Source organism: Anoplophora glabripennis, unplaced genomic scaffold (assembly GCF_000390285.2).
Source record: "Anoplophora glabripennis isolate ALB-LARVAE unplaced genomic scaffold, Agla_2.0 scaffold44, whole genome shotgun sequence".
In the NCBI taxonomy this organism is placed as follows: Eukaryota; Metazoa; Arthropoda; class Insecta; order Coleoptera; family Cerambycidae; genus Anoplophora; species Anoplophora glabripennis.
In genome coordinates this window covers 1,402,088-1,428,748 of record NW_019416229.1, presented here as the reverse complement: position 1 = coordinate 1,428,748, position 26,661 = coordinate 1,402,088, and the positions used below count along the sequence as shown (strand labels likewise).

The following is a 26,661-nucleotide window of genomic DNA, read 5'->3' as shown; positions in this document are numbered from 1 at the left end:
TGACCAATTGATTCGTAACTTTATACTCGCTGATATTACGTGACAACTGAATTGGCCGAGTATATCTGATAGTTTGAAAACCGTTTGAGACTGCTGCAGAAACAAACCTAGTTTATTCAAATCAAATTTTAACCACATCACTACTTATTATAAAACAAAGTCCTCCGCCGCGTCCGTCTGTCTGCCTGTCTGTCTGTTCGCGATAAACTCAAAAACTACTGCACCGATTTTCATGCTGTTTTCACCAATGGATAGAGTGGTTCTCGAGGAAGGTTTTAGTATATAATTTGTTAAGTTTTTGTATACATTAACGATATTTGTTGGAGGTGTCGGAAAAAAATAAGCCGTCTGGGAGCTTTCAACGAAAACGCTGCCTAAACCCTTTGAGATATAACAAAATAATGTATGGTGGAATTGTGTATCTTATATAGGTCTACAGAAAAGTCCGCGATGGCATATGTCTATCTCTTAAGGATAACATACTATATCCATTTTAATACTTTAAAAAATGGGCAATTATAAAGCGGTAATTGGAAAGCTATTTACACAAATACGGTATTAATCCTTATCATTTTAAATACGTTAGTTGGCTTGAGCATTTCATGAAGATTATTTTTTCCCTTTACACCATGCAAATTAAATGAATACCTTAGGAGATATAGCAAAATCAAAATAATGCGCAACGAAATTAATTTCGTGTCGCCGTGATTCGACCGGGCCGCGCGGGCGCCCCGTGACCCCGCGCCTCGCGTCCGAGCCGGGGGGGTCCGAAAGTTTATGTAGTGTATCAATGTATGGTGGAATTGTGTATCTTATATATGCCTACAGAAAAGTCCGCGATGGCATATGTCTATATGTTAAAGATAACATACTACCTATATCCATTTTAATACTTTAAAAAATTGGCAATTATAAAGCGGTAATGTAAAAGCTATTTACACAAATACGGTATTAATCCTTATCATTTTAAATAAGTTAGAGGCTTTAAGCATTTCATGCACATTATTTTACTCTTTTACACCATATAATTTAAATGAATATCTTAGCGCCTCGCTTCGCTTGATGCGATCGCCGACCCTCCCCCCGCACTGTTTAACAAATAAGCCGAACGATAACGCGCGCGTGATCCTTTAATAATCTGACTTGGAGCGAATGCAGGTGACGACTGACGACTGTGTTTTCTTTCTGGGTGTTGTTGGAAAGTTATAATTGTGTTCGATATTTTAAGGCCACATTTTTGTTTTGTATTTGTTATCTTTAGGAAGTCGGAATACTTAGATACTTGCAAACATACTTTTAGTTCATTGAGTTTTAATAATTTGTTTGTTTTTTTCTTATTGTGAATCATTTAAAACTTCATAGTCGCATTTTTGTTTCGTGTTTGTTTTCTTTAGGTAGTTAGATACCTAACTACTTACTTATTAATTAAAATTGATAGTCCTGAGCATAGGTACTTTAATTTAATTCGTTTTGTTTTCACATTGTTGGTAGTTACCTATATTGTTTTAAATTTAAAGGTTTTGTATTTTTAGATTTGAGTTCGTTTGTTGTCTTTAGATATATAGATATATCGTGAATTATTTTAAAATTAATATTAGGGTCGCATTAGATGAAAGATTATTGATTTTTTGTTTGTTACGATTTAACTCAAAAACTACTCAACCAATTTTACCGAAAGCTACATCTCCGCGGAGTAACATAGGCTATTTTATATTTGCCCGTGCGAAGCCGGGGTGGGTTGCTAGTATAATATAATTTAAAACTTAATTCTCCATAAAACTTTACACTTGTTTAAACAAAAATGCAGTTGACTGTCTCAAGGTCAACCAGCTCATATTTCTTAATATACAGGATGTCGAGAATGAATAGACCATAGACCATACTTCAAAGATAGCTTGGATGGGAATAAATAGATTTACGAGTATATTAAGGAAATAAAATTGTACTCTAGTAACTTGTGAGGGTTGTTTTCGATGTGCAGCAAAATAAAACTCCCTCTCAACGGTAAATAAAAGTGTTTTTATTGAAAACGACATTAGTGAAAAAGAAGTGTTGTCGTGGGGAGCGTTCGCTGGAGAGTCGTCGTGGTGTGGAGTCGCTCGCAGGTATATGTATCTGATCCTAAGCGCCAATCTGCCGTGGATATTTTCCTGGAACCCTGGTGCGCGTCTGTTCTTTATTCTTGCAACTGTTAGCCGGTCCGGGCGGCGTCAGGCTGGCTCTCTTGACATAATACTTAAAATGGGTCATTTGCGGACATATGTATGTATGTATGAACACTTAATATAAATACATATATTTTAGTCCAGAGAATCTACCAGTTGAGTAAGGCACATTCGTTTCCTAATTCCATATACAGGGTGTAAATAAATAAGTGCGCAAAAATTCAGGGATGATTCCCTGTCGAATAATAAAGTGGGTTTTTAATATAAAAAAATTTCATTTGATCATCCCCTGTAAATATACAACCACTTAAGGATGGTGCCCAAAAAGTAGTTTTTAATTTTATTCTGAAATATCAAATAAATGACAGAAATAAAATTAAGTAGATGTTCTGCTATCGAGAAGGCACTCAGTAAACAATTTCTTGATTTTCTCCTACTGTTGTAAGGGGTAGAGAAAGCAACTCCTAAGATTTCATACGTAACCATTTAAAAAAAAATTAATAAAATCAATTACATGGTACAAGTGACATTAAAAGTGACTTTTGGGAGTGTCGATGTCATGCTGACAGATTGTTCTCCATCGAAGGCGAGGTACGTTACAGGAAATGTAGTCAACGATATAATTTATCTGCCAATTTCCACTATTGGTACACCCTCGGTATGGCACGAATTTGGAAGCTTTCAACTAAGCTTAGTTACACTAATCATGTTTTGTGGGCACTTCGAGTATCGATACTCTTGTGTCAATAACACTTTGTGGCTTTACCTTGCTTAGAACCTTTTGAATTATTAAATAATGGATTTATGAATAAAATACCTATTTACAAAAATAAGTATATGGTATATGATTTTTAAAGAGCGTTACATAATGCAGCTTTAAATTTTGAGTACTACTTCACGTACTAGCCGGGTATTCTTCCCTGGTTACTGAACTGCAAGGCATGAGAGTTGACGTTCAATCGCATTGCTTGACGAGTCCGCAAAGGTCCTATTGAGAAGTTGTCCTAGAGTGACTTCTTTAATAAATTGACTCTAAATTTTGTCTATATTTGAATGGAGGATGAAATGGGCGAATTTTTTGGAGAAGTATTTGTTTTCCGAAATTCGAAACCAGAGTGAATTTTCAAATTTTTTTCAGATAGTTGTTTACAAATATTTACTACTTGAATCTGTTTTTTTCTTTTTTTAAAGAATGCAATATTTACGGAGATAGCACTCCCTTCAGTTTTGCTTAAAAATAAAAAAAGAGCTTTTGAGACCAATAAAAATTTGGAATTTTTTTATCAATTAACAAAAAAATTACGACGAGTTAAAGTGAGAGGTATCAATTTTGTAGGCAGAAACCGTGATTTTTTCAACTGAAATTTTAGCACACAATAGAGTAATAGTGAGGCTATATATGGTGCAAATTTCAAATTTTTTTTGCCCCTATGTTTTCTTAATATCGGTTTGCAAACTCATGGGTGTATTTCATTTATTTCGATTAGTAGGTATATGATGTAAATAATCCGAATAATACATGGTGTTTTCTAAATCAAATATTAAGTATTCATAAAAGTTTTTTTGAAACGTCTCTTAGGGCGGATATTCTAGTTTCGGAAACCTCTCTAAAACACACAACTTTGAGTTTTTAGACTTTAAAGAAATATTTACTGAGTGCTAGTATTTTTTTACCGAGTTGTATTTTTATAATAGCCCATTTAAAGAAATTAACAACAGTTAGAGAGAAGAAAATACATTTTTTGATGTATAATTTGTTAAATAAAATAGGTATAGTATTTTTGAAATCCACAGAGGGTTTTCCATAATATTTTTCCATATCGAAAATGAAGTAATCACAATAATATTAGATGATTACAATTCGAACAATGTTAATGTTATTGTTTCTTTAATAACAAAGTTTTTGATAAATCTTTTCGTGTTTAACAGATTCTTTGGAGAACTTTCATTTTTAATACTACTAAAGTTACTGCTATTCTCACCTGCCAAGTACCAAGCCCGATAGCAGGCATTTTAATACCTCCTGGTAAATCCTTCACTGCCATAGCTCCAGTCAGATTAATTAACAAACAATACCGCCGACAGTATGAATTGCATTAAATATGACAGCTTTTTTATATAAGTATATAAATTATTATCAGTGTAAATAATATAATAATGAACTTGGTACTAATAATTTGTAAAGCTTCTGCAAAACATATATGCATGTTTTTAAAAACACAGTATTTATCTCTATAGCATTGTTGTGATATATAAATCTGTTGTGGCTAATTCATATCGAATGTAAGTAGGCAATGATTTTTTTATCATGAATGTTCAATGGAAACACTTACATATTAGTAATAAACATGTATTTTGGATTTAAACTACATCAAAAAAATAGAATTTCATATCTTGAGACATTAAAAGAATATTTTTATTTATTTATCATTTTGTTTTGCAGTTCTAGATGCAATTAAAATATACAGAGCCGCCATAAATGATTACACGCCACGTGCCTAGTAATTTTGGTTTTATTTCCTTGACGTTGGTAATTAAAACACAACATTCTGTTTCATCGGCTGTGATTGGTGTTATTTTCACGAGACTCTTCAACCAATAAACGATCGCACGGTTTGTAATATTGATGACGCCAAAATTGTGGAAATTCTTTAACTTAGACAGTCGTCTAACAGTTTCGTAAATTATCATCAGCGGCACAGTACCACCTCAACAATAACGTCAATAAATAAAGTACCTATTAGATAAGATGTAATATTTACAGTTCATATAGAGATTTGAAATAACGATAAGTATAAAGATATCTAGTATTTACTGTAGGTATTGATTTTTATGACGTACAGAAAATACATTGAATGTTTTTTAAACGACACGTTTACAATGCGGTCTTAGTGGACAATTACTTTCAATTTGTAATTTTTCAATGAAGACACATGTGCTAGTGATGCATTTAAAAAATTACTGTGTTTCAAATATGAAATCACATATTTTTAAGTACTGACATATTTTGAATAATAAAACACTAATAATATATTTAATATACAGGGTGTTAGTAAATAAGTGCGACAAATTTCAGGGGGTGATTCTACATGAGAAAATAATAGCAGTTTGCTTATAAACGTAAGTCCGCAAATGATTCGTTTTCCGAGACACGGGGTGTCAAAGTTTTTCTTAAAAACTTACGATTTAATTTATTGCTCTGAAACCGGCCGAGATGTGCAAATGAAATTTGGTGGGTTTTAAGAGGAAGTTGTTGCGCATTTTTTGACATGCAACTAAGAATTTTATGTTCATCATTGGCTCGCGTACGGGTAATAATCTCAATTTTTTTAAAGAAAAAAAATGGTACGCCACTGAGATATTACAAATTAAAATCATTTTTGAATTCCTCGTTCAATTTGTGGCAAAAAATCTCTCTTGCCTTTTCTTCGTATGGGGCGTCGTTTTTATGCAAAAAATTAAAACATCTTAACGCGTATTTTTTATTTCTTTAATACATTACCTACCTACTAGGCTACTGTCAACATTTGTCTGTTAAATACGAATATTTTTAAGAAATGTCAAATTAGCGTTTCGTCATTATTAATTTATTAAGGTTTTAGTTTGCTATAACATTAGTGTTAATTAATTTTTCTTTTATCGAAAAGAATGGAAAATTTTATAAATGCGGAATTGTCAGACACGCATTTTGTCTATGGTCGAAGTAATGGAAATGGTCGGCAAGCTCGACGATTGTATGCTGAGTTGTATCCAGGACGTAGGGTACCTCATCACACAATATTTGCTCGTCTTCATCAACGTTTGCGCGAAAATGGTTCATTTAAGAAACAAACGGTTGACTGTGGGCGCCCTCGAGAAGTACGAACTGTGCAACTAGAAGAAGCAGTTCTCGAGTTAATTGCGGAGTCACCTGAAACAAGTACTCGAAAAATTGCCAACATATTGAATGTAAGCAACTTCACTGTATTTAAAATTCTTAAAGAACAGCAATTGTATCCGTTTCATATTGAACGTGTGCAAGCTCTACTACCTAGAGACTTTTTTCCGCGCCTATTTTTTTGCCAATGGATTAATCATCAAATCGCTCAAATTCCTAATTTTTTAAATGCCTTTTTTTTAATTACGAGGCTACTTTTGGACGACAGTGTATACAAAATTTCCGTAACAATCACTTATGGGCTGAGGAAAACCCCCATAGAATATTTGAAGCTCATTTTCAGCATCAGTTTTCCGTAAATGTATGGCTTGGGGTAATTGATGATCATTTAATCGGTCCATATTTCCTCCCACAACGACTAACAGGCGAATCTTATCTTAATTTCCTACAGGAAGAGTTACCTGTTCTTCTTGAAGAAATTCCTCTACAGCTGAGACAACACCTATGGTACATGCATGATGGTGCACCAGCCCATATTAGCATTAATGTACGTAATCACTTAGACACAGTTTATCCAAATCGTTGGATAGGTAGGGGAGTTACGGAACATTGGCCTGCTCGATCGCCGGATTTAAATCATCTTGATTTTTGCATTTGGGGTTTTCTTAAGTCATTAGTTTATTCCACTCCCGTTGAAAATAGTGATGACCTGAGGAATCGAATTATAGTCGGCTGTGAGACAATAAGAAATATACCAGGAATATTTGCCCGAATACGACAATCAATGAGGCGAAGAGTTGAATCTTGTGTCACGTCTGAGGGAGGTCATTTTGAACATTTGTTGTAGCTTTGCGCCTTTTCAAAATTTTATTAGTGTTATTTTCTGTTATTGTTCTGGTTTAATGTTATTGTATTAGATAGTTCTTGATAATGTATTAAAGAAATAAAAAATACGCGTTAAGATGTTTTATTTTTTTGCATCAAAACGGCACCCCATACGAAAAATAGGCAAGAGAGATTTTTTGTCACAAATTGAACGAGGAATTCAAAATTCAATTTTAATTTGTAATATCTCAGTGGTGTACCATTTTTTTCTTTAAAAAATTGAGATTATTACCCGTACACGCGCCAATGATGAAGATAAAATTCTTAATTGCGTGTCAAAAATGCCCAATAACTACCTCTTAAAACCCACCAAATTTCATTTGCACATCTCGACTGGTTTCAGAGCAATAAATTAAATCGTCAGTTTTTAAGAAAAACTTTGACACCCCGTATCTCGGAAAAAGAATCATTTGCAGACATACGTTTATAAGCAAACTGCCATTATTTTCTCATGTAGAATCACCCCCTGAAATTTGTCGCACTTATTTACTAACAGCCTGTATTTGTATTTATCAATGCGTAACATATCAGTATATAACTAGAACAGCGATATTAATTAATAATTACACTTCTATTTTAGAAATGGAAACTCTGGATGGTTCAGTAACCTGCAACAAATTGAAATATTAACCTTGTTCCTCAATATTATTATTATTTAATATTGAACTTTGGATTTATAGAGAATAATATCAAGTGTGTTAAGAGTTTGTAAAATTTCATCAATAAATAGACTGTTTGAACCAGATTTGGCAGTTAAAATCGATAAAATAGTGTCATAACTTACCCAGGGACTATCCTAAAATCGCATACACGCGCTTCCTCTCCAACTTCAAGGTCATCCAAAGCTTTTACTTCCGCGGCGTCCAAAGTAAAGTCGAACACATCTATATTCTCTTTGAGTCTAGCAGGAGTAACACTCTTCGGTATGGCTACAATATCTCTCTGTAATAAGTACCGCAACATGACTTGAGCGTTACTCTTTTTATGTTTGGTAGCGATTTTCTTGATGGTTTTATCGTGGAGCATATCTGGCAACTTCTTAGTTCTACAATTAACGATCGAAATAAATTCATAAATGGAAAACGATATTTTGACTTTTTAAAATTACTCACTCTGCTCCAATCTGTGTCAACACCTTGTTATATCCTGGAGAACCCAGGGGAGAATAAGCAACTACAACAATTCCATTTTGGTGGCACAATTTGACCAACTCCCTTTGTTGGAGGTAGACATGGAGTTCGACTTGTAAACACGCTGGCTTGATTCTAGCAGATTTTAATACCCGATTTATCTGTCTGACATTGAAATTTGACAGTCCAATGGTCTTGGTTCTGCCGGCGTCAACTTGCTCTTCCATTTTCTGAAAATCGAGAAGGAAATATGTCAGAATCAAAATTAAATATCAACATTTGGTATACCTTCCAAACGCCTACATGGTCTTCTGGTTCAGTCTGCATACTATCTAGAGATGGTCTTGTCTGTCCTTCAACATACTTACTACCAATAGGGAAATGGATCAAATACAAATCAACGTAGTCCAGTTTGAGACTTTCAAGCGACTTCTTTATGAACATCTCTACTCTATCCGGGTGTACACCTTGCATTGGAAGCTTAGTGGTGATAAACAGGTCTTCCCTCTTCAATTTTCCAGACGAAAACCATTCTTGCAGCACGCGACCAATAATATGTTCATTTTGATAAGCAAAAGCTGTGTCGATGTGGCGGTAGCCCAACTCAAGGGCGGCGTTTAGAGCAGTTTCTATCTCAGCTTCATTAGTGACCTGGAAAAGGTCAAAGAGATGAAAATATCCTAAATTTCTTCATCAAACGACATGTTCTAAATTTTGCAAAGTTAAACTTTTGATAAAATAAACATTAAAAAAATATAATACATTAAGAGATAGACATGGTATAATATTACAGAGTGTCTGACGGTGACGAGACATTAGACATATTTATTTGCCCTTCTCAACTAAAATAATGGCGTCCGCCTAACCCTTATGGTTATACAGGTATTTGACGTCATCATCGTTATTTTGAATTGGACACCCTGTATATTATTGCAATTTTATATTCTACGTCAATTTATGGGATGCGAAAAAATATACAGGATGTTCCATTTAAAAAAATAAGTTAAGATAGTATAAAGTTGACTAAATTCGGCATTGAATTTGTATGAAATTAAGTCATTTTGAAATTATGGCAGTGAAGCTTAGAGTTTTAGTTATGTCCCCAATAAATTTTATCGCTCTAACTTTATGATGGTAAAACACACATCTTTTTGAATTAGGCAGTGCTTTTTTAATTAAATATATCAAAAAGTATTAACATTAAGAATAGGAAACTTTTATGAATGTTCACCTAAAAATTTACGTAGAATCCGAAATTGCAATAATATACAGAGTGTTCCCTTTAAATAAAGAATATGACGTCAACTTCCGGTATAACCGGAAGCGTTAGTTGAACGCCATTACTTAAGTTAAATAAAAAATTAAAATCGAAGTAGAAATTTTCACTAGATAATGACAATATTCCAAGAAATATGCCGTGTCACATATTTTATATTGTCTGAAGTGACATAGTATTGTCTTTTTTTCTTTATTTTTTGAATATTTTGCCACCTGTGAAAAATAAAACTTGTTTATTTGGTAGGCTGGATTCGGTTTTCTATAAGTTTTTCAACGAGCCCCCTCATGCCTTATGTTTCCATTTGAAAAAAAAGTAGGGGTAGCTGGGGGTTAGGGGGTTGAAGAAAAATTAATTATTATATAACCGAAAGATGGGAAAAAATCAAAATCAGTTAACGTGTTTCGGCGTTTTAAAAAAAATTAACGCATTCAAAAGATAGATCCCTGTATATGCGCATTGAAGGATAGACGCTTTTCAAGTATTACACCTAAATCAGATACAGTTTCTGGTCTCTGAATGACGATATGGTTTACCCTGTAATCATAACTGATTAGGTCTTTTTTGAGGGAATAGGACATCACATTACATTATTGATCTCAAAATGATTTAAACTGCACCATTCTACAACACGTTTTAAGTTATTATATAACCGAACACAGTCAGCCTCAGATTCGATCTCACAATATATTTTCAGGTCATCTGCATAAAGAAGGCATTGCACATTTAATATACTAACAATATCATTTATAAAAATATTAAATAATAAAGGGCCCAAGTTGCTTCCATGAGGCACTCCAGATGAAGCTACGTTTTCAATAGATTTAAAACCATTGAACATGACATATTGTTTTCTATCCATCAGATACGAAGTGAACAGGTTGATTAAGTTTAACGACAAACCACACGATAATAGTTTCCTTAACAGCATGCCACGATCAAGTCTGTCAAATGCCTTCGACTTGTCAATATATACGACATCGACCTGAGACTGTTTGTCTAGGATTTCGGAGATGAATTGTGTAACATTAACTAAATTGGTGGTACGTCCCTTCATAAACCCATGCTGATGTATAGTCAACGTTCTGCTGACATGATGATATAACCGATTGTGTAGAATTTCAAAAACTTTGCAAAAATTAGAAATAATATAGGTCTGAAAATAATATTGGACTTATCACCCTTTTTGTAGATAGGACAGATCTTAGATAATTTCCATATACATATCAGGAATTTTAGCCGTTTTTAGCCATATATTTATAAAAACACTTAAAGGACGAGCAAGAACATATGCACAATATGTTTAATTAATAATACTATAAAAGAAACTATCATTCTTACCTGCCAAGTACCAAGTCCAATGGCGGGCATCTTTAGACCGCCTGGCATATCCTTAAATATTTTCGCTGCCATAGCTTCAGCAAAATTAACTAACCAACAGTATCCCCTCACGGTTTAAATTGAACTAAATGGCTGTGAACCTTTTATATACCTATATGTACATATCAATTTTATTATCAGTAACGCGGTACCTCTAAAACATTAATATAAATAAATGGATAAAGTGTTTAAGTCTTCCACTTAATGCGATGACTTGAAATATTGAAAAATATAATAATAATAACTATCCTTTATAAAACTTGTACAGAATACACATTGTTTGGAATATGGTTCTATAAATTCAGGGACTGGTAGAATATCAAAAAGTAATAAAATGACTTCCCTGAGCGCCATGAACTTATCGTCTTTTATTTTTGAGGTTGTGAATATACAACCGCTTAAGGAGGTGCCCAAAATATAGTTTTTAATTTTTTTCTAAAATATCAAAGTGACAAATGAAATTAAGTTGACGTTTTCTGCTATCGAGAAGGCTCTCAGTAAACAATTTGTTGATTTTCTCCTACGGTTGTAAGGGGTAGAAAAAGCCACCCCTAAGATTTCATAAGTAACTTTTTTTCTTATTAATATTTTACCACTTAAAAAAATATATTTAAAATTTATAACATGGTGTAAGTGACATTTGGGGGTGTGGATGTCGTGCTGACAGATTGACTCCATTGAAGGAGAGGTAGGTTACTGGAAATGTGGTCAACGATATAATTTATCTGCCTTCTTCCACTATTGGTACACCCTCGGTATGGTACGAATTTAGAAGCTTTCAACTGAGCTTATTTAAAGAAATTAACAACAGTTTAGAAAAAAATTTATTTTTAGTATAAAATTTGTTAAATAAAATAGGTGTAGTATTTTTGAAATCCACAGAGGGTTTTCCATATATTTTTCCATATGGAAAATTATGTAATGACAATAATATTAGATGATTAGAATTCAAGGGATGTTAAAGTTATTGTTTTTCTAATAACAAAGTTTTTGATAATTTTTTTCATTTTTAAAAGATTCTTTGGAGCACTTTCATTTTTAATACTACTAAAGTTACTACTATTCTCAACTGCCAAGTACCAAGCCAGATAGCAGGCATTTTAATACCTTCTGGCAAATCCTTCAATATTTTTGCTGTCATAGCTCCAGTCAGGTTAAGTATATAAATTATTATCAATTTAGATAAGACGTAAGGTTTTCACTTACAATTAGAGCAATTTGAAACGCTGATAAATATAATAATGAACTTAGTACTAATATTTTGTAAAGCTCCTGCAAAACATATGCATGTTTTTGAAAAGACAGTATTTATCTCTATAGCTAAATCATATCGAATGTAAGTGGGCAATGATTCTTTATCTTGAATGTTCAGTGGAAACACTTACATATTAGTAATAAACATTATCTTGGATTTAAACTACATAAAAAAATAGAATATCATATCTTGAAACACTAAAACAATATTTTTATTTATTTCTTTATCATTTGCTTTGCAGCTCCAGATACAACTAAAATGTACAGAGTCATCATAAATGATTACATGTCACGTTGGTAATTAAATTTCGGTAAAATTAAAAATTATTAAAACAGTAAGATCAACATTACATTAAAACACAACATTTTGTTTCACCGGCTGTAATTGGTGTAATTTTTCAAGAGTTTCTATTCAACCAATCAACGATCGCACTGTTCATGGTAAACGAATCATTAATATTGGTGACGCCAAAATTTTGGGATTTTTCGTTACCATCCAGTCCTACAATGTTGGTTACCTAAACCCGACAGTCACGCGGTTTGTAAACATTTATGAAGGTTTTGGATTAATTTATCACTTTAGATCCAGTCACTGACTGTTGAAATATGAACTATTTTCTTCAATAATAAGTAATTTTAATATAGTCAACACATTCTGTTTGGGTGATAAAATGAAACACTGTTATGTTAATTTATTTATTAATGCATAAAAAAATAGCTCTAAATATAAAAAATGATGTGAAAGTGAAAATTATATATAAAAATATTTTTATTTTGGAAAACAGCCAGTAACCGGCAAAAAAGTTCAAATATTACAAATTTTGCACTTTATTATAAGTATTTAAAAAAGTAATCTTCATTCTTGGAAAAATATTGTTTAATATAACGTTCTAACTTTTCTAAAAAGGAAAAATTATATTCGCAGTTCAATGAGTTCTGTTGATAGAAGGTTAACAATCCTTGAAACAGAAGTTAAAAACGATAAAACTACGGCTTATGTAAACCAGTTAAATCAGATAGAGGACTGCATTTCGTTTACAGTTTGCAGAGACCGTCCACAATTTTGTGTGTGCAATAAACAGAGGCACGTGTTTAAAAATTTAGCAGTTTTGAAACCGTATTCGACAAAATGCAAAAGCTTTTACTTTAATGAGCAAGTATGTCTTACAGTAACTAAGTAGTAAAATTTCTATGGGTCCTCTAAAAGCGTAAACAGATACATAGTCTATACAGGGTGAGTTATTAATAATGGTACACAGCTTAATGGCAGATTGTTAACGCCAGAACATAGTGATTGAGCCTAATTTGCCTTAATCAATTGTTGTCTTAGTTAAAAAAACATCGCCCCTAATTGGAGCATTAATTTTATTAACGAAATGACACTATGAATATGCATAAACAGATCTACATCAAAACTACAGAAAAGTATGTTTATTTATTTGGATAACCAAAAATAATGATTTATACTCAGTTGCTTAAGATTTCCATTTGAGCTAAAAATGTACAAATGTACATCAAATATTCATTCTGGTAAGAAAACCAATATCTTAGATGCAAAATGGTCGACTTATATGTAGATACATTTAAGTCACATGTCTACAATACCTTATGGATATCCAAGTAAACGTATGATTCCTCTTAGCTTATTAATCTCCAAAACAGTTTCCGAAACAGATGGAACTCTAAAAGTGGATTAATTATATGCACAGAGCAGTGAGTGCAATGTGGGAAGTTTATTATTTGTTTTATTTCACAGCAATCAATCGAAGTATCGATCAGTTTGACATAATATAAAAATAAATTTAAAATGTCGTGTCAGCCGTATTTTGTCCGTCGTCTTCCGTCATACCTGAAAACAGCCAGTCATCATTCATAAAGTTGTTGCTATTTATTAAGTTATAAAAACTTAATAATAGTGTTATTAACATTGGCTTTGGTTATTATAGTCAACAGCGGGGTCTTTGAAATTTAATCCTTGCGATTAACTACTAATGACAAATACACATTCATGGTATTAAATCTTCAAAACCTTGAAAATTTCTATTAGCTCTATTATAAAAGTAGTAGCTAGCTAATTTAAATAAGAAATTCGGAAAAACGTTTCCTAAAAAGTCTTATCACATGAAGTCTTGTTAGCCGGCATCTAGCAATAAAATTTAGCGTAGTAACTCTTCTACTCGGCAATAGGAGGCGGTTCTAGCGGTGGCTTTATTGCCAAATAGTAACACCAAATAAATTTAATACATTTAGGCCCGGTACTTTGAGTCTCGGTTAAGGCTCGATTAACTAATCAGGCGATTAGACTGTAATTATATGTACACTCTAATCGCCTGATCAGTTAATCAACCTTTAACCGAGACTCAAAGTATCGGGCCTTAATGATGTAATTGAATTGTATGGAATTTATCTTCTGTTTGGAAATGACATTTGTGTTAAATGCTAAATAAATTAAATCAAGTTGGAATGGGAAAATTCAAAAGCTTGCAATTAATGTTTTTAATAAATGATTACATATCATGATCTCATTGGACCATAACCCCATAAACCCGTAGATTCTTAACCTCATAATCCCATAACCTTGAATCCGATAGTCCTGGATTACGAGAGTGTAGAACCAAACCCTGAACCTCTATGGGAACATGGATCTCATACATCAGTAGTTTGAAACAACATGGCTGTGAGTTGGCAGGCTCCCATAACCCCATAATCTACAACCAAGGCCGACTTGAATATATTAGAAGGGACATTCTATTTTCTATGCCAGCAATCTAAGTTAACAGCTTAGATATCAGTCTCCATAATCTGTCTGCCAAAAATTTTAGTTAGTAATCTAACAATGTGTAAATGTTAAAATTATTGTGGAAAGAACCTAATGGTTTTAGTTGAGTATTCTGTTAAATTCTGTTACTTTTGTATACATTATTTTTCGTGAAAAGTAAGTTTGACCTTCAAGTGACATGCAAGAACATCCTGGAAACATTTTTTGATCCCAGATTCCGACATAATATTTGCGCTGTATCGGTCGATAGCACAAAAAATGGCATTTTCCATTTGATATTGAGTTGACCTTATTATGCCCTTGCAACTGTGGTGAAGGTCAATGAGTTTTATCTCCAAATGACCTGCAAATACATACAGGAGAAATTTTCCGACCCCATATACGGACGGAAAATTTGGCGTAGGGTGTTTCATTTCCTTTGATATTTTCAAGTTGACTTTGATTTGACTTCGAAGCTTAAAGTCAAGGTCAAATAAATTTTTTTAAATTCTTTTATAATTCAGTTATTCTATTTCAAATGTAACGTCAAATAAAGAACTAAATACAAGGTTAAATAAATTTCATACTTTCCGTTAAACTGACATTGTTTAGAGTAAGTAACCGTGTATTTTAAACGATTACTTCGCGATGGTAATGTAGCTGGAAGAACCGTTAAATTTGTGTTGTAGAAAACTTCAAATCGGACGTTACATTGTACTGCTGAAAACCCATAAAATAAAGTAAAAATTCTCGTCAAATATGACGTTGATTAGCGGGACATATCTACGACGAATAAAGGTAATATTAGAGTGGTTGTTCAGTTAAAAGTTGAGGCATTAATAAATGTTACTTTAACACTCGTGATATCGCTGGGTTCTGGTATTCTTACCTGCCAAGTACCAAGTTCAATGGCGGGCATCTTAAGACCTCCTGGCATTCCTTAAATATTTTTGCTGCCATAACTGCAAAGTTAACTAACAAAGAATACCGTCCACAGTTTGAGTTGAACTAAATGAGAGTGAATTTTTTTATATATAAATCATTATTAGAGACACAGTGCCCCCTCAACAATGTCAATAAATATTAGGTGGATAGGATGTAAGATTTATAGTTCATACAGGATTTGAAATAACGGTAAGTATAAAGATATCTAGTATTTACTGTAGGTATTGATTTTTTATGACGTACAGAAAATACATTACATGTTTTTTAAACAACACGTTTACAATGCAGTCTTAGTGGATAATTACTTTCAACTTGTAATTTTTCAATGGAGACACATGTGCTAGTGATGCATTTCAAAAAATTATGAGATCATATATTTTGAATAATAAAACACTAATAATATAATTAATATATTTTTATTTATTAATGCGTAACATATAACTCGAACAGCGATATTAATTAATAATTACACTTCTATTTTGAAAACGGAAACTCTGGATGGTTCAGTAACCTGCAACAAATTGAAATATTAACCTTGTTCCTCAATATTATCATTATTTAATATTGAATTTTGGATTTATAGGCACTAATATCAAGTGTGTTAAGAGTATGAAAAATTTCATCAATATATAGAGAGAATGTTTGAACCAGATTTGGCAGTTAAAATAGATAAAATAGTGCCATAACTTACGCAGGGATTATCTTAAAATCGCATACACGCGCTTCCTCTCCAACTTCAAGGTCATCCAAAGCTTTTACTTCCGCGGCGTCCAAAGAAAAGTCGAACACATCTATATTCACTTTGATTCTAGCAGGAGTAACACTCTTCGGTATGGCTACAAGATCTCTCTGTAATAAGTACCGCAACATGACTTGAGCGGTAGATTTTGTATGTTTGGTGGCGATTTTCTTGATGGTTTCGTCGTGAAGCATATCTGGCAACTTCTTAGGTCTATAATTAAGGATCGAAATAAATTCATAAATGAAAAACGGTATTTTTACTTGACTTAAGATTACTCACTCTGCTCCAATCTCCTCCAATGACTTGTTATATCCTGGACAACCCAAGGGAGAATAAGCAACTACAACAAATCCATTTTGGAGGCAAAATTTGACCAACTCCCTTTGTTGCAGGTAGACATGGAGTTCGACTTGTAAACATGCTGGCTTGATTCTAGCAGACTGTAATATCCGATCTATCTGTCTGACATTGAAATTTGCCAGTCCAATAGTTTTAGTTCTACCGGCGTCAACTTGCTCTTCCATTTTCTGAAAATCGAGAACGAAAAATCTCAGAATCAAGATTAAATATCAACATTTGGTATACCTTCCAAACGCCTACATGGTCTTCTGGTTCAGTCTGCATATCAACTAGAGATGGATTTGTCTCTCCTTCAACGTACTTAAGACCAACAGGGAAATGGATCAAATACAAATCAACGTAGTCCAGTTTGAGATTTTCCAGCGACTTCTTTATGAACATCTCTACTCTATCCGGATGTACACCTTGCAATGGAAGCTTAGTGGTGATAAACAGGTCTTCCCTTTTCAGTTTTCCAGAAGAAAACCATTCTTGCAGCACGCGACCAATAAAATGTTCATTTTCATAAGCAAAAGCTGTGTCGATGTGGCGGTAGCCCAACTCAAGGGCGGTGTTTAGAGCAGTTTCTATATCAGCTTCATCAGTGATCTGGAAAATGTCAAAGAAATGAAAATATCCTGTATTTCTTCGTTTAACGAGATGTTCTAAATTTTGCAAGGTTAAACTTTTGATAAATTAAAAATATAATACATTAAGAGGTACACATGGTACAATATTACAGGGTGTCCCGCGGTGACGAGACATTAGACATATTTCCGAGACTACTTCGATTTTAATTTTCAAAATTTCGACAATAGTGTTTTCGAGCGTGCCCTTCTCAACTAAAATAATGGCGTCCACCTAACGCTTATGGGTATACAGGAATTTGACGTCATCATCGTTATTTTGAATGGGACACCCTGTGTATTATTGCAATTTTGGATCGTCAATTTATGGGATGCAAAAAAATATACAGGGTGTTCCATTTAAAAAAATAAAATTAAATTTCTACCACCCTGTATTAAATTAAGCCATTTTGAAATTCTGACAGGAAAACTTAGAGTTTTAGTTATATCCCCTATAAATTTTATTGCTCTCACTTTATTATGGTAAAATACACATCTTTTAGAATTAGCCAGTGCTTTTTTAATTTTCAAAATTAAAATCGAAGTAGTCTCTGAAATATGTCTAATGTCTCGTCATTGTGGGACACCCTGTATTTTATTTGTGACATTAAATTTTCACTATATAATGATGATATTCCAAGAAATATGCTGTGTCACATATTTTATATTGTCTGAAGTGACATAGTCTTTTATTTTTTTCTTTATCTTTTAGATATTTTGCCACCTGCGAAGAAATTTAAAAAGTTAGTAAAATAAACAAATATCAGTCTAGGGTTATTTTTATGAAAATAGTTTTGCCTAACTAAAAATATCACGCTTACGTTTCGAAAATATGATGATGATTGCATCTTACTTCAGAATAGTTTGAACTTGCTGGATGTGTGGTGTCAGGAAAATAAACTTCCGTTAAACATAAGTAAATGTACAGTTATGTCTTATTGTCGTAAAAAGGAAATTCTCAAATTTCCCTATAGCATTTCTAGCACGGTATTGACGAGACCTGAATATGTAAAAGAGCTAGGTGTATTGGTGTAGGTGTAGGTGTATAGAATATTGTTCGGTGATATGGTCACCAGTATACTAAATATATCGAAGCGGTTGAAAGGGTGCAACGTAGGCTGTTTAAATTCTTAGCATTTAAAGAGGATAATGCCTATCCTCCAATTGGATATTCTCAAGAACTGATTCTTCGAAGATTTGAAGGCAATTCTCTACTTGTTCGTCGCAATATGCATTCTATAATATTTTTATTTAAAGTAATTCATTATATTCTTGATGTACCCGATTTATTACATAGAATAAATTTTGTCATACCTAAAACCTTCAGAAATCAAAATAAAGAGTTTAAAACGTTCTACTTAAAAACAGCCATCAGTAATATATTACATTATTCCCCTTTCTACAAGATGTGTAGAAGTTATGATCTACTGTACACTTTTATAGATATATTTAATTCTAATGTTAAACATATCAAAAAAATTTGTTTGTCCTTATCCCCCGCGTCTTAGTTCGTTTTTTTTGTGTTGTAATATGTATGTATGTGTGTACAAATTGTATTGTTATTCAAAAATGTGTTATTGATTTGTAAGTGCATGATAAACTGGACATATTCATTGTTGTGACATCTTATTTTTTTTGTTTTAATTTATTTTATTTTCTGATACAACATTTTCATATGCATTTTTACTGTTTTACCTATATATTGAGAAGAATCAATAATTCAAAGGTTTAAATGTCAGTATTGGGATAAAAAGATATTAATGTCTAGATGACAGTGGAAGTTAATTTGATGACAATTTATAAGTAGATTATGAATTTTAGAGGAATATTAGTCTAAATCTATGAAAGTGGTTATAAAATAAGGGCATTAGATAGGGAATTGAGAATTAAATAATATTGGAAAATTTAAATTAAAAATGTAAAATTTAAAAGTGATCTGATTGGTTAAATAAAAAGAGGAGATTTTGTATTTTAAATTAAGTGTGTAGTGCGACGGTAATCAAGGAGACGGAAAAAAAAAATAACAACAAGAAGAATAATAAATAAGACAGGAGAAGAGAGAGGAGATTGTCAAAAAGAATATACGAAGATTAAATTATTACCAGCTAATTATAGTATCAAAGACGAGAGGAGAAGTTATTGAGAAGCTGAAGGAAAAGTTTCTGAAGATAAGAATTTGTATTGGAAGAAAGTAACAGGAGATACAGATAACGAAAGACGTAAATATTAAAAAGGTTAGATTATTAAAATTGTATGAATTATCCTAGCCAACAATAAAAGATTCGAGGGGTACGAGAGACCAGGGGAGAGCTAGAAGTCCCATCTAGCATATATCGACAATCACCAGGAGAGAGTACGTAGACGCCTAGAAGGGAGAGGATATAAGCAACGCTACAGAGAGAAGGTACCGACGTAAGAAATCAAGGACAGAAAAAAAAAAGGATTGTTGATCGGTCTGAAGTGAGTGACAATAATAATTATAAGAATAGAATAAGTACATGTTTGTAGCATAGAATTAAGATAGAGCAGGTTAAATTAGGGAATAGAAAAATTTAATAATTTATTTGTCATCATAAATATCAATAGAAAGTTTGAACCCAGATCACACTATATTATTTAATTTTATTCAGTTTAATCTAAGAACCGACTTCTGAGAAGGGAACTCATGTTCTGATAAAATTCATAGAAATTATTTGTGCAAAATTAACAGAATAAATTTAGTTTTCAATCAAATCATAAAAAAAAAAGGAAAACATTAATAAAATTATAAGTTAATTTTAAATCCCGAATACTAAAACCATTTTCATCTTTGAATTACCATTTAAATTATATTGAGTGATATCCTGAGAGAAAAGCTAGCCTGGTAAGTGATCAATTATATTTCATGAATTAATAGAAAAAGTTACAACATTTTACTGGCGCTCTATATACTAATACACACCAATACACAAAACAGAACAAAGATATTTGTCACAATTGAATCATCACAATATATATATATATACTCTGTATTTTTGTTGTATTACCTGTTTATGTTTATATATATTTTTTCTTCTTCTCACTATCCTGTAATTAGGACTTGTTCCTGTTGGATAGTTTAGTCTAAATAAATAAATAAATTAATAAATAAAATCTATCTACTTTCATCTTCTGAACTTATTCCGACTTTTCAAAACAAACTAAAACGAAAACCTATTATATCAAATAGGATACTTTTTTTTTGGGTATTTCTGTCACACTGACACGAAATGATAAATTTTAAATAAATAACCCCTTTGATCAAAAGGGTTAGTCAACAGTTGACTTTATTTTAATTCAGAAAACAAATAATTTTCAAGTTTTGCCTAACAAGAAATAACTCATTATTGAGAAAGTAGATAATTCTATATAAGCTCTATAAGCTATTATATACTATAAGCTTTTTAACACATGAAAACTAAATAAAAAGTAATTAAAAATGTCACAAATTAAAATTATTAATATTTTATTAATAATACTATAAAATAAACTATCATTCTTACCTGCCAAGTACCAATTTCAATGGCGGGCATCTTTAGCCCTCCTGGCAAATCCTTAAATATTTTCGCTGCCATAGCTTTAGCAAAATTAACTAACCAACACTATACCCTCACGATTTAAATTGAACTAAATTACTGTAACCCTTTTATATACCTATATGTACATATCTATTTTACTATCATTGATGCGGTACATCTAAAACATTGTTATAAATAAATAGTTAAAGTGTAAATCATCCACTTAATGCGATGACTTGAAATATTGAAAAATATAATAATGTAGTTAGTACAAATCCCGCTGACCTTTATAAAACTTGTACAGAATATACAGAGCTTTTGGACTACGGTTCTATAAATTCAGGGACTGGTAGAGTACCAGAAAGAAATAAAATGACTTCTCTGAGCGCCATCAAAGATAATTTATTAAAATCAAATTTTAATCATATTTGTTTCAGAGTAGTGCACTGGAATTTTGTTCTTTCGGGTCCAGACTTTTATGGTTTCATATAATATAATTTAAAATTTAATTCTCCATAAAACTGTACTCTTGTTTAAACAAAAACGCAGTTGACTGTCTCAAGCTCAACCAACTTATATTCCTTAATATACAGGGTATCGAGAATGAATAGACCATACTTCAAAGATAGCTTGGATGTTAATAAATAGATTTACGAGTAGGGTAAATCTAGGAGAAATGACGCACATTTTTTAAAATAATTATAAAACATATGTGAAATTGAAAATAAAGAGCAAAACTTCAGATTGCGTTAAAAGAGCTTAATAAGTTATAATATATAACTTCAAATATGACAAAATGTCGGAGATTTTGGTAATGAGAGTTGACGTTCAATTGCATTGCTTGATGAGTCCGCAAAGGTCCTATTGAGAAGTTGTCCTAGAGTGACTTCTTTAATAAATTGACTTTAAATTTTGTCTATCTTTGAATAGTTGCGTGGAATGGGTGAACTTTTTGGAGAAGTATTTGTTTTTCGAAATTCGAAACCGGAGTGAATTTTCAACCTTTTTTCAGATCGTTGTTTACAATTATTTACTACTTGAATCTGTTTTTTTCTTTTTTAAAGAATGCAATAGATATAGAGATAGCACTCCCTTCTATTTTGTTTAAAAATAAAAAAAAGAGCTTTTGAGACAAATGACCAGTAAAACTTTGGAATTTTTTATCAATTAATAAAAATTACGACGGGTTAAAGTGAGATATATCAATTTTGTGGGCAGAAAACCGTGATTTTTTCAACATTTTCATTAATAAACTAAAAACTGGGATTACGAAACTAACTGAAATTTTAGCACGCAATAAAGTAATAGTGAGGCTACATTTTCTTAATATGGGTTTCCAAACTCAAGGGTCTATTTCATTTATTTCGATTAGTAGGTATATGATGTAAATAACCCGAACAATATATGATATTTTTTAAATCAAATATTAACTATTCATAAAAGTTTTTTTGAAACGTCTCTGAGGGCGGATATTCTAGTTTCGAAAACCACTCTAAAACACACAACTTTGAGTGATTTTTTACTTTAAAAAAATATTTACTGAGTGCTAGTATTTTTTTTGAGTTGTATTTTCAAAATAGTCCGTTTAAAGAAATTAACAACAGTTAGAGAGAAGAAAATACATTTTTTGTGTATAATTTGTTAAATAAAATAGGTATAGTATTGTTGAAATCCACAGATTCCTTGGAGCATTTTCATTTTTAATACTACTAAAGTTACTAGTATTCTCACCTGCCAAGCAGGCACTTTAGTGCCCCCTGGCAAATCTTTCAACATTTTTGCTGCCATAGCTCCAGTCAGATTAATTAACAAACAGTACCGCCCACAGTATGAATTGCATTAAATATGATAGCTTTTTTTATATAAGTATATAAATTATTATCAGTGTAGATAAGACGTAAGGTTTTCAGTTACAATTAGTGCAATAATTTAAACCGCTGATAAATATAACAATGAAAATAACGTTAGATTAATGAACTTCGTACTAATATTTTGTAAAGCTCCTGCACGTTTTTAAAACAGTATTTATCTCTATAGCATTATTATCTTTTTCAATCTTTATATACCTACCTTTATAAACGTGATACATTTGCAGCGCGATATCCAGACAAAGAAAACCCCTAAAGCAGAGTATAGTAAAGCGTCTGGTAGAAACTTTTTGACATTTCGACTCTGTCATAATAAAACCAGACAGAGGAGTACCTGTTGTTGATAGTTAGAATGTCGAAATTTCAATATTCTAATTACTTTAGGACATATCCAACTACATATGTGAATAAAGCAAACGGTTCGCAAATTTCAAAAATTTTCTGTCAGACGCTTTACTATACTCCGCTTTAGGGGTTTACTTTGTTTGGATATCACGCTGCAGATGTATAGGGTTTTTGATATTGCGTTGTTACTTTGTCCGTAAATAATAAACAAATTAAAAAAATCTCATTAGTAAAATGTTACTACACACTATAAACTACAAATAATAATTTGACAGTTCGTTGATTAACAGTTTGAATGTCAATAACGATTGTTCGTACTCATAGACCCCTTGATAAAATTATGTCAAAATTAAAAAATAATCGTAAAAATTGCAATTATCTCAAAAAGTTGTAACCACAGCCCCTACATGCCTACATCACGTGAAAGATAATTAATTACTGCACAAAATAGGCCAAAAAAATACAGGGTGTTCCATTTAAGTTAACAAAGTTATAACTCTTTGAAGTTATCAAAATGTGCAGTCGAAAATTAAACACTCGGTATCATATTTTCTAATTTATGGATATTGTGTAAGGTTGCTTCATACGTGTTCTACTCACATACCGAATCTCAAATTGATATCTAGTTGCTAGAATAAAATACAAAGGATCCCGCACAACCTTTCACCTGTCAAATTTTTCATGAAAATGTCGATATTTCAAAAACTATAAATTTTAGGAACTAGGTTTGTTATACAAAGTGACCTTAAAATTTCAAGTAGAATCGAAATATGCAAAAATATATATGGTGTTCCATTTAAAATAACGAAGATGGTGTCGACTTCCGGTACAACCGGAAGTACCGTGACCTTGAAAATTTTAGTTGCGTTTCCCTCACTGACTTTTATAAGTTGCCACATTTTTAAATTTTTCAAATAAGTACTTTTCTAGATCGCTGCGATTCCCGGTAGGATACACTGTATAAAGTGTTTTTTAAAACGTACAACTCCTACGAATTGATGTGTACATCATAACTTTTTTTTCTTTCGGTCAATAATTACAACTATTTAGTTTGATAGGTGATACCATTTGAAAGCTTTTGGAACTCTTGCAGAATTTTGATTGATATCTACATTATCTTGCTACCCATATTACAATACTTAACAAAGTGCAAAGTGCTAGTAGGCACTGATTTTGTAGGTGTAATTTAAATTTGATCTTTAAGTGATTGTACCTGCCAATTCTTAATGAGTATTTACTACGGTAAGATATACAACATGTTACTTCGTTTTTCGATATGGATACACATGCATACGACGAATTAGAATTATTTACAACCTAATTTTATTTAGATAACTAGTAAAAACAATCAAATACAATAAAAAATGCTGGAGATAAAAGTAACAATGTTGATGTTAGTAAATTTAGTACAATTTATTATAAAAACTGTTCAAAATGACCACAGTTGTTTCTACAACCAAAGGTTAATTCAGCGAAGAAAGTTAAGACACCCTTTACAGTTCTTGAGGGTAATTTTTTAAAACATTTATGGCACAACTCTTCTTCAGTGTTAGATGTGGAAGCATACACTGTTGTTTTCAGAGTGCCCCAAAGATAACAGTCGCAAGGTGTTAAGTCTAGTAACCGTAAAGGCCAGTTAACAGGAGCATTATCCTTTCTACCGATCCATCGACGAGGGTATCTTTGGTTCAGGTACTGCTGGACATTTACAGTGAAATGTGGTGGAGCTCCATCATGCATAAACCACTTGTTAGCTCTGAGTAATAACGCACACCTCCCAATAACTTGAGTAAAGTGCGCAAAAATTCTAAATAAAATTCCCCATTCAGTCTATTGGGTAGAATAACAGGATCAATAATAATGCTATCAATGCGTTGTATTTGATTATTTGAATAAAATTAGGCACATTGCAAATAATTCTAATTCGTTGTATGTGTATAAATATCGAAAAATAAACTAAGACGCGGTATATCTTATAGTCGTAGACACTCATTACGAATTTGCAGGTACAATGACTTAAAGATCAAACTGAAATTACAGTCAACCTACAAAATCAGTGCCTACTAGCACTTTGCTAAGTATTGTAATATAGGTGTCAATATAAATAATGTAGACATAAAAAAAAATTTTGTACCCAAACCGCTTATTTAATCAAAATTTTACAGGAGACCCAAAAACTTTCAAATGGTATGTCCTATGAAATTAAAAGTAGTTGTCATTATTGCCCGAAAGAGGAAAAAGTTATGAACATACATTCATTTTGTAGGAGTTCTAGATTTAAGAAAACACTCTGTATAACACCAAAATGTGTATATGGAAAGCAAAAATCCACACCGAAAAAATAATCAAAATCGATTAATATGTACTCGAGTTATTTACAAAATTCAAAAAATTTTCACGAACTTTTAGGCCATCTAGCGGCCAAACGAAGCGATTTCGGATATAGATGAATTAGCCTAGATTTGCCTATTTTGAGTCCACGAATCTGTGGTCTTATTCTGGGACACCCTGTATACAGAGCCTTCATAAATGATTATAAGCCACCTGACTAGTACCTAATATTGTTTGGTACAATAATTTTGTTTCTTTCATGTTGGGAATTAAATTTCGGTAAAATTGAAATGAAACATTCTGTTTCACCGGCTGTGATTGATGTAATTTTTCACGAGATTCTATTCAACCAATCAGCGATGACACGGTTTGTCACTGTTCATGGTAAATGAGTCATAAATATTGGTCATAAAAATTTTGTGATTTTTCGTTACCAATGTAACAAGAGCCGGGTCGCGTAGTAATTTATTTGTTAGTTCTCGCAACGGATGGGCCAAAGAGTAAAATATTTCAGTCAACACTAATTATTGAAAATTGAGGGTTCTCAAGTGAGTGTAACGTCGTCCTTCGGAGAAATTTGGCAATATTTTTTGAACAAGTGCACTTAAAGTCTGGGCCATGTGTTGAGCATCTAGTATAAAGAGAAAAACCGATATTTCAAATAACGCGCGAAATGCATTCCAAAAAACGTAGTAATTCTAAGAATAAGTTGTTAGAATGTTGTGAGGAAAAGAAAGTAAAATAGCTGGTTTTTAGACGGATTTTCCAAGCTATTAAAAATATATTAAATGAGATGGCTAATCCGTCCCGTATTGCTATGCGGAGTTACAAGAGGAAGGTATAGGGTTGTTTGTAAGCCTAGTCACAGAATCATGTATATAAATGTAAGTCCAGTCAATTAGGTAATTATTAACATGGCATAGTTATGCCAAAGCGTCCCGACATTCAGGGTTCCCGCCAATAAGATAAGAACAGAAACTTCTGGACCCAAGAAATGGGCGTGTCGAAGCGAGATGTCGAATTCGGGAAAGATCTCGAAAAAGTCAGTTCTCCCTTGAGTTTCACATTGAGCAGTCGACTTAGTTTTAGAGTCTCGGGCTAGTTAATTAAAATTAATAATGGATAAAGTTTTTCCAAATTTTGTTAGGGAGCGCGCATTCCCTGAATCTCGGTACGCTGTCGCGTGTAAATAAATTAATGAATA

The 26,661-nt window shown here is 32.3% G+C and overlaps 2 protein-coding genes across 3 annotated transcripts; both read right to left on the bottom strand.

Moving 5' to 3' along the window:
• Positions 1-7,399: 7,399 nt before the first annotated feature.
• LOC111691739 (alcohol dehydrogenase [NADP(+)]-like) lies at positions 7,400-10,773 on the bottom strand. The gene is made up of 5 exons (XM_023455000.1): positions 10,675-10,773; positions 8,346-8,708; positions 8,040-8,287; positions 7,712-7,972; positions 7,400-7,535 (listed from the first exon to the last, which is right to left on the bottom strand). The coding sequence occupies exons 1-5, from the start codon at positions 10,744-10,746 to the stop codon at positions 7,499-7,501; spliced, it is 981 nt and encodes a 326-aa protein (XP_023310768.1). The 5' UTR covers positions 10,747-10,773; the 3' UTR covers positions 7,400-7,498.
• Positions 10,774-16,088: 5,315 nt separating this feature from the next.
• Positions 16,089-21,074, bottom strand: LOC108917639 (alcohol dehydrogenase [NADP(+)]). 2 transcript variants are annotated; one of them, XM_023454931.1, is made up of 5 exons: positions 20,899-21,074; positions 16,998-17,360; positions 16,692-16,939; positions 16,362-16,622; positions 16,089-16,181 (listed from the first exon to the last, which is right to left on the bottom strand). In XM_023454931.1, the coding sequence occupies exons 1-5, from the start codon at positions 20,968-20,970 to the stop codon at positions 16,145-16,147; spliced, it is 981 nt and encodes a 326-aa protein (XP_023310699.1). In that variant the 5' UTR covers positions 20,971-21,074; the 3' UTR covers positions 16,089-16,144. The 2 variants fall into 2 exon arrangements, with proteins under 2 accessions (XP_023310699.1, XP_023310703.1); XM_023454935.1 differs by lacking the exon at positions 20,899-21,074 and adding an exon at positions 18,199-18,250.
• Between the last annotated feature and the right edge of the window lie 5,587 nt (positions 21,075-26,661).

What these genes read in the sequence shown, in the direction of transcription:
- LOC111691739 (XM_023455000.1), bottom strand. Translation starts at nt 10,746, where the DNA reads ATGGCAGCGAAAATATTTAAGGATATGCCAGGCGGTCTAAAGATGCCC. An exon ending in TTGGACTTGGTACTTGGCAG is followed by an intron (nt 8,709 to 10,674) that starts GTAAGAATGATA and finishes GACCTTTTCCAG; the next exon opens with GTCACTAATGAAGCTGAGAT. An exon ending in GATTTTAGGATAGTCCCTGG is followed by an intron (nt 7,536 to 7,711) that starts GTAAGTTATGAC and finishes AATTTGTTGCAG; the next exon opens with GTTACTGAACCATCCAGAGT.
- LOC108917639 (XM_023454931.1), bottom strand. Translation starts at nt 20,970, where the DNA reads ATGGCAGCGAAAATATTTAAGGATTTGCCAGGAGGGCTAAAGATGCCC. An exon ending in TTGAAATTGGTACTTGGCAG is followed by an intron (nt 17,361 to 20,898) that starts GTAAGAATGATA and finishes GACATTTTCCAG; the next exon opens with ATCACTGATGAAGCTGATAT. An exon ending in ACCATGTAGGCGTTTGGAAG is followed by an intron (nt 16,940 to 16,997) that starts GTATACCAAATG and finishes CTCGATTTTCAG; the next exon opens with AAAATGGAAGAGCAAGTTGA.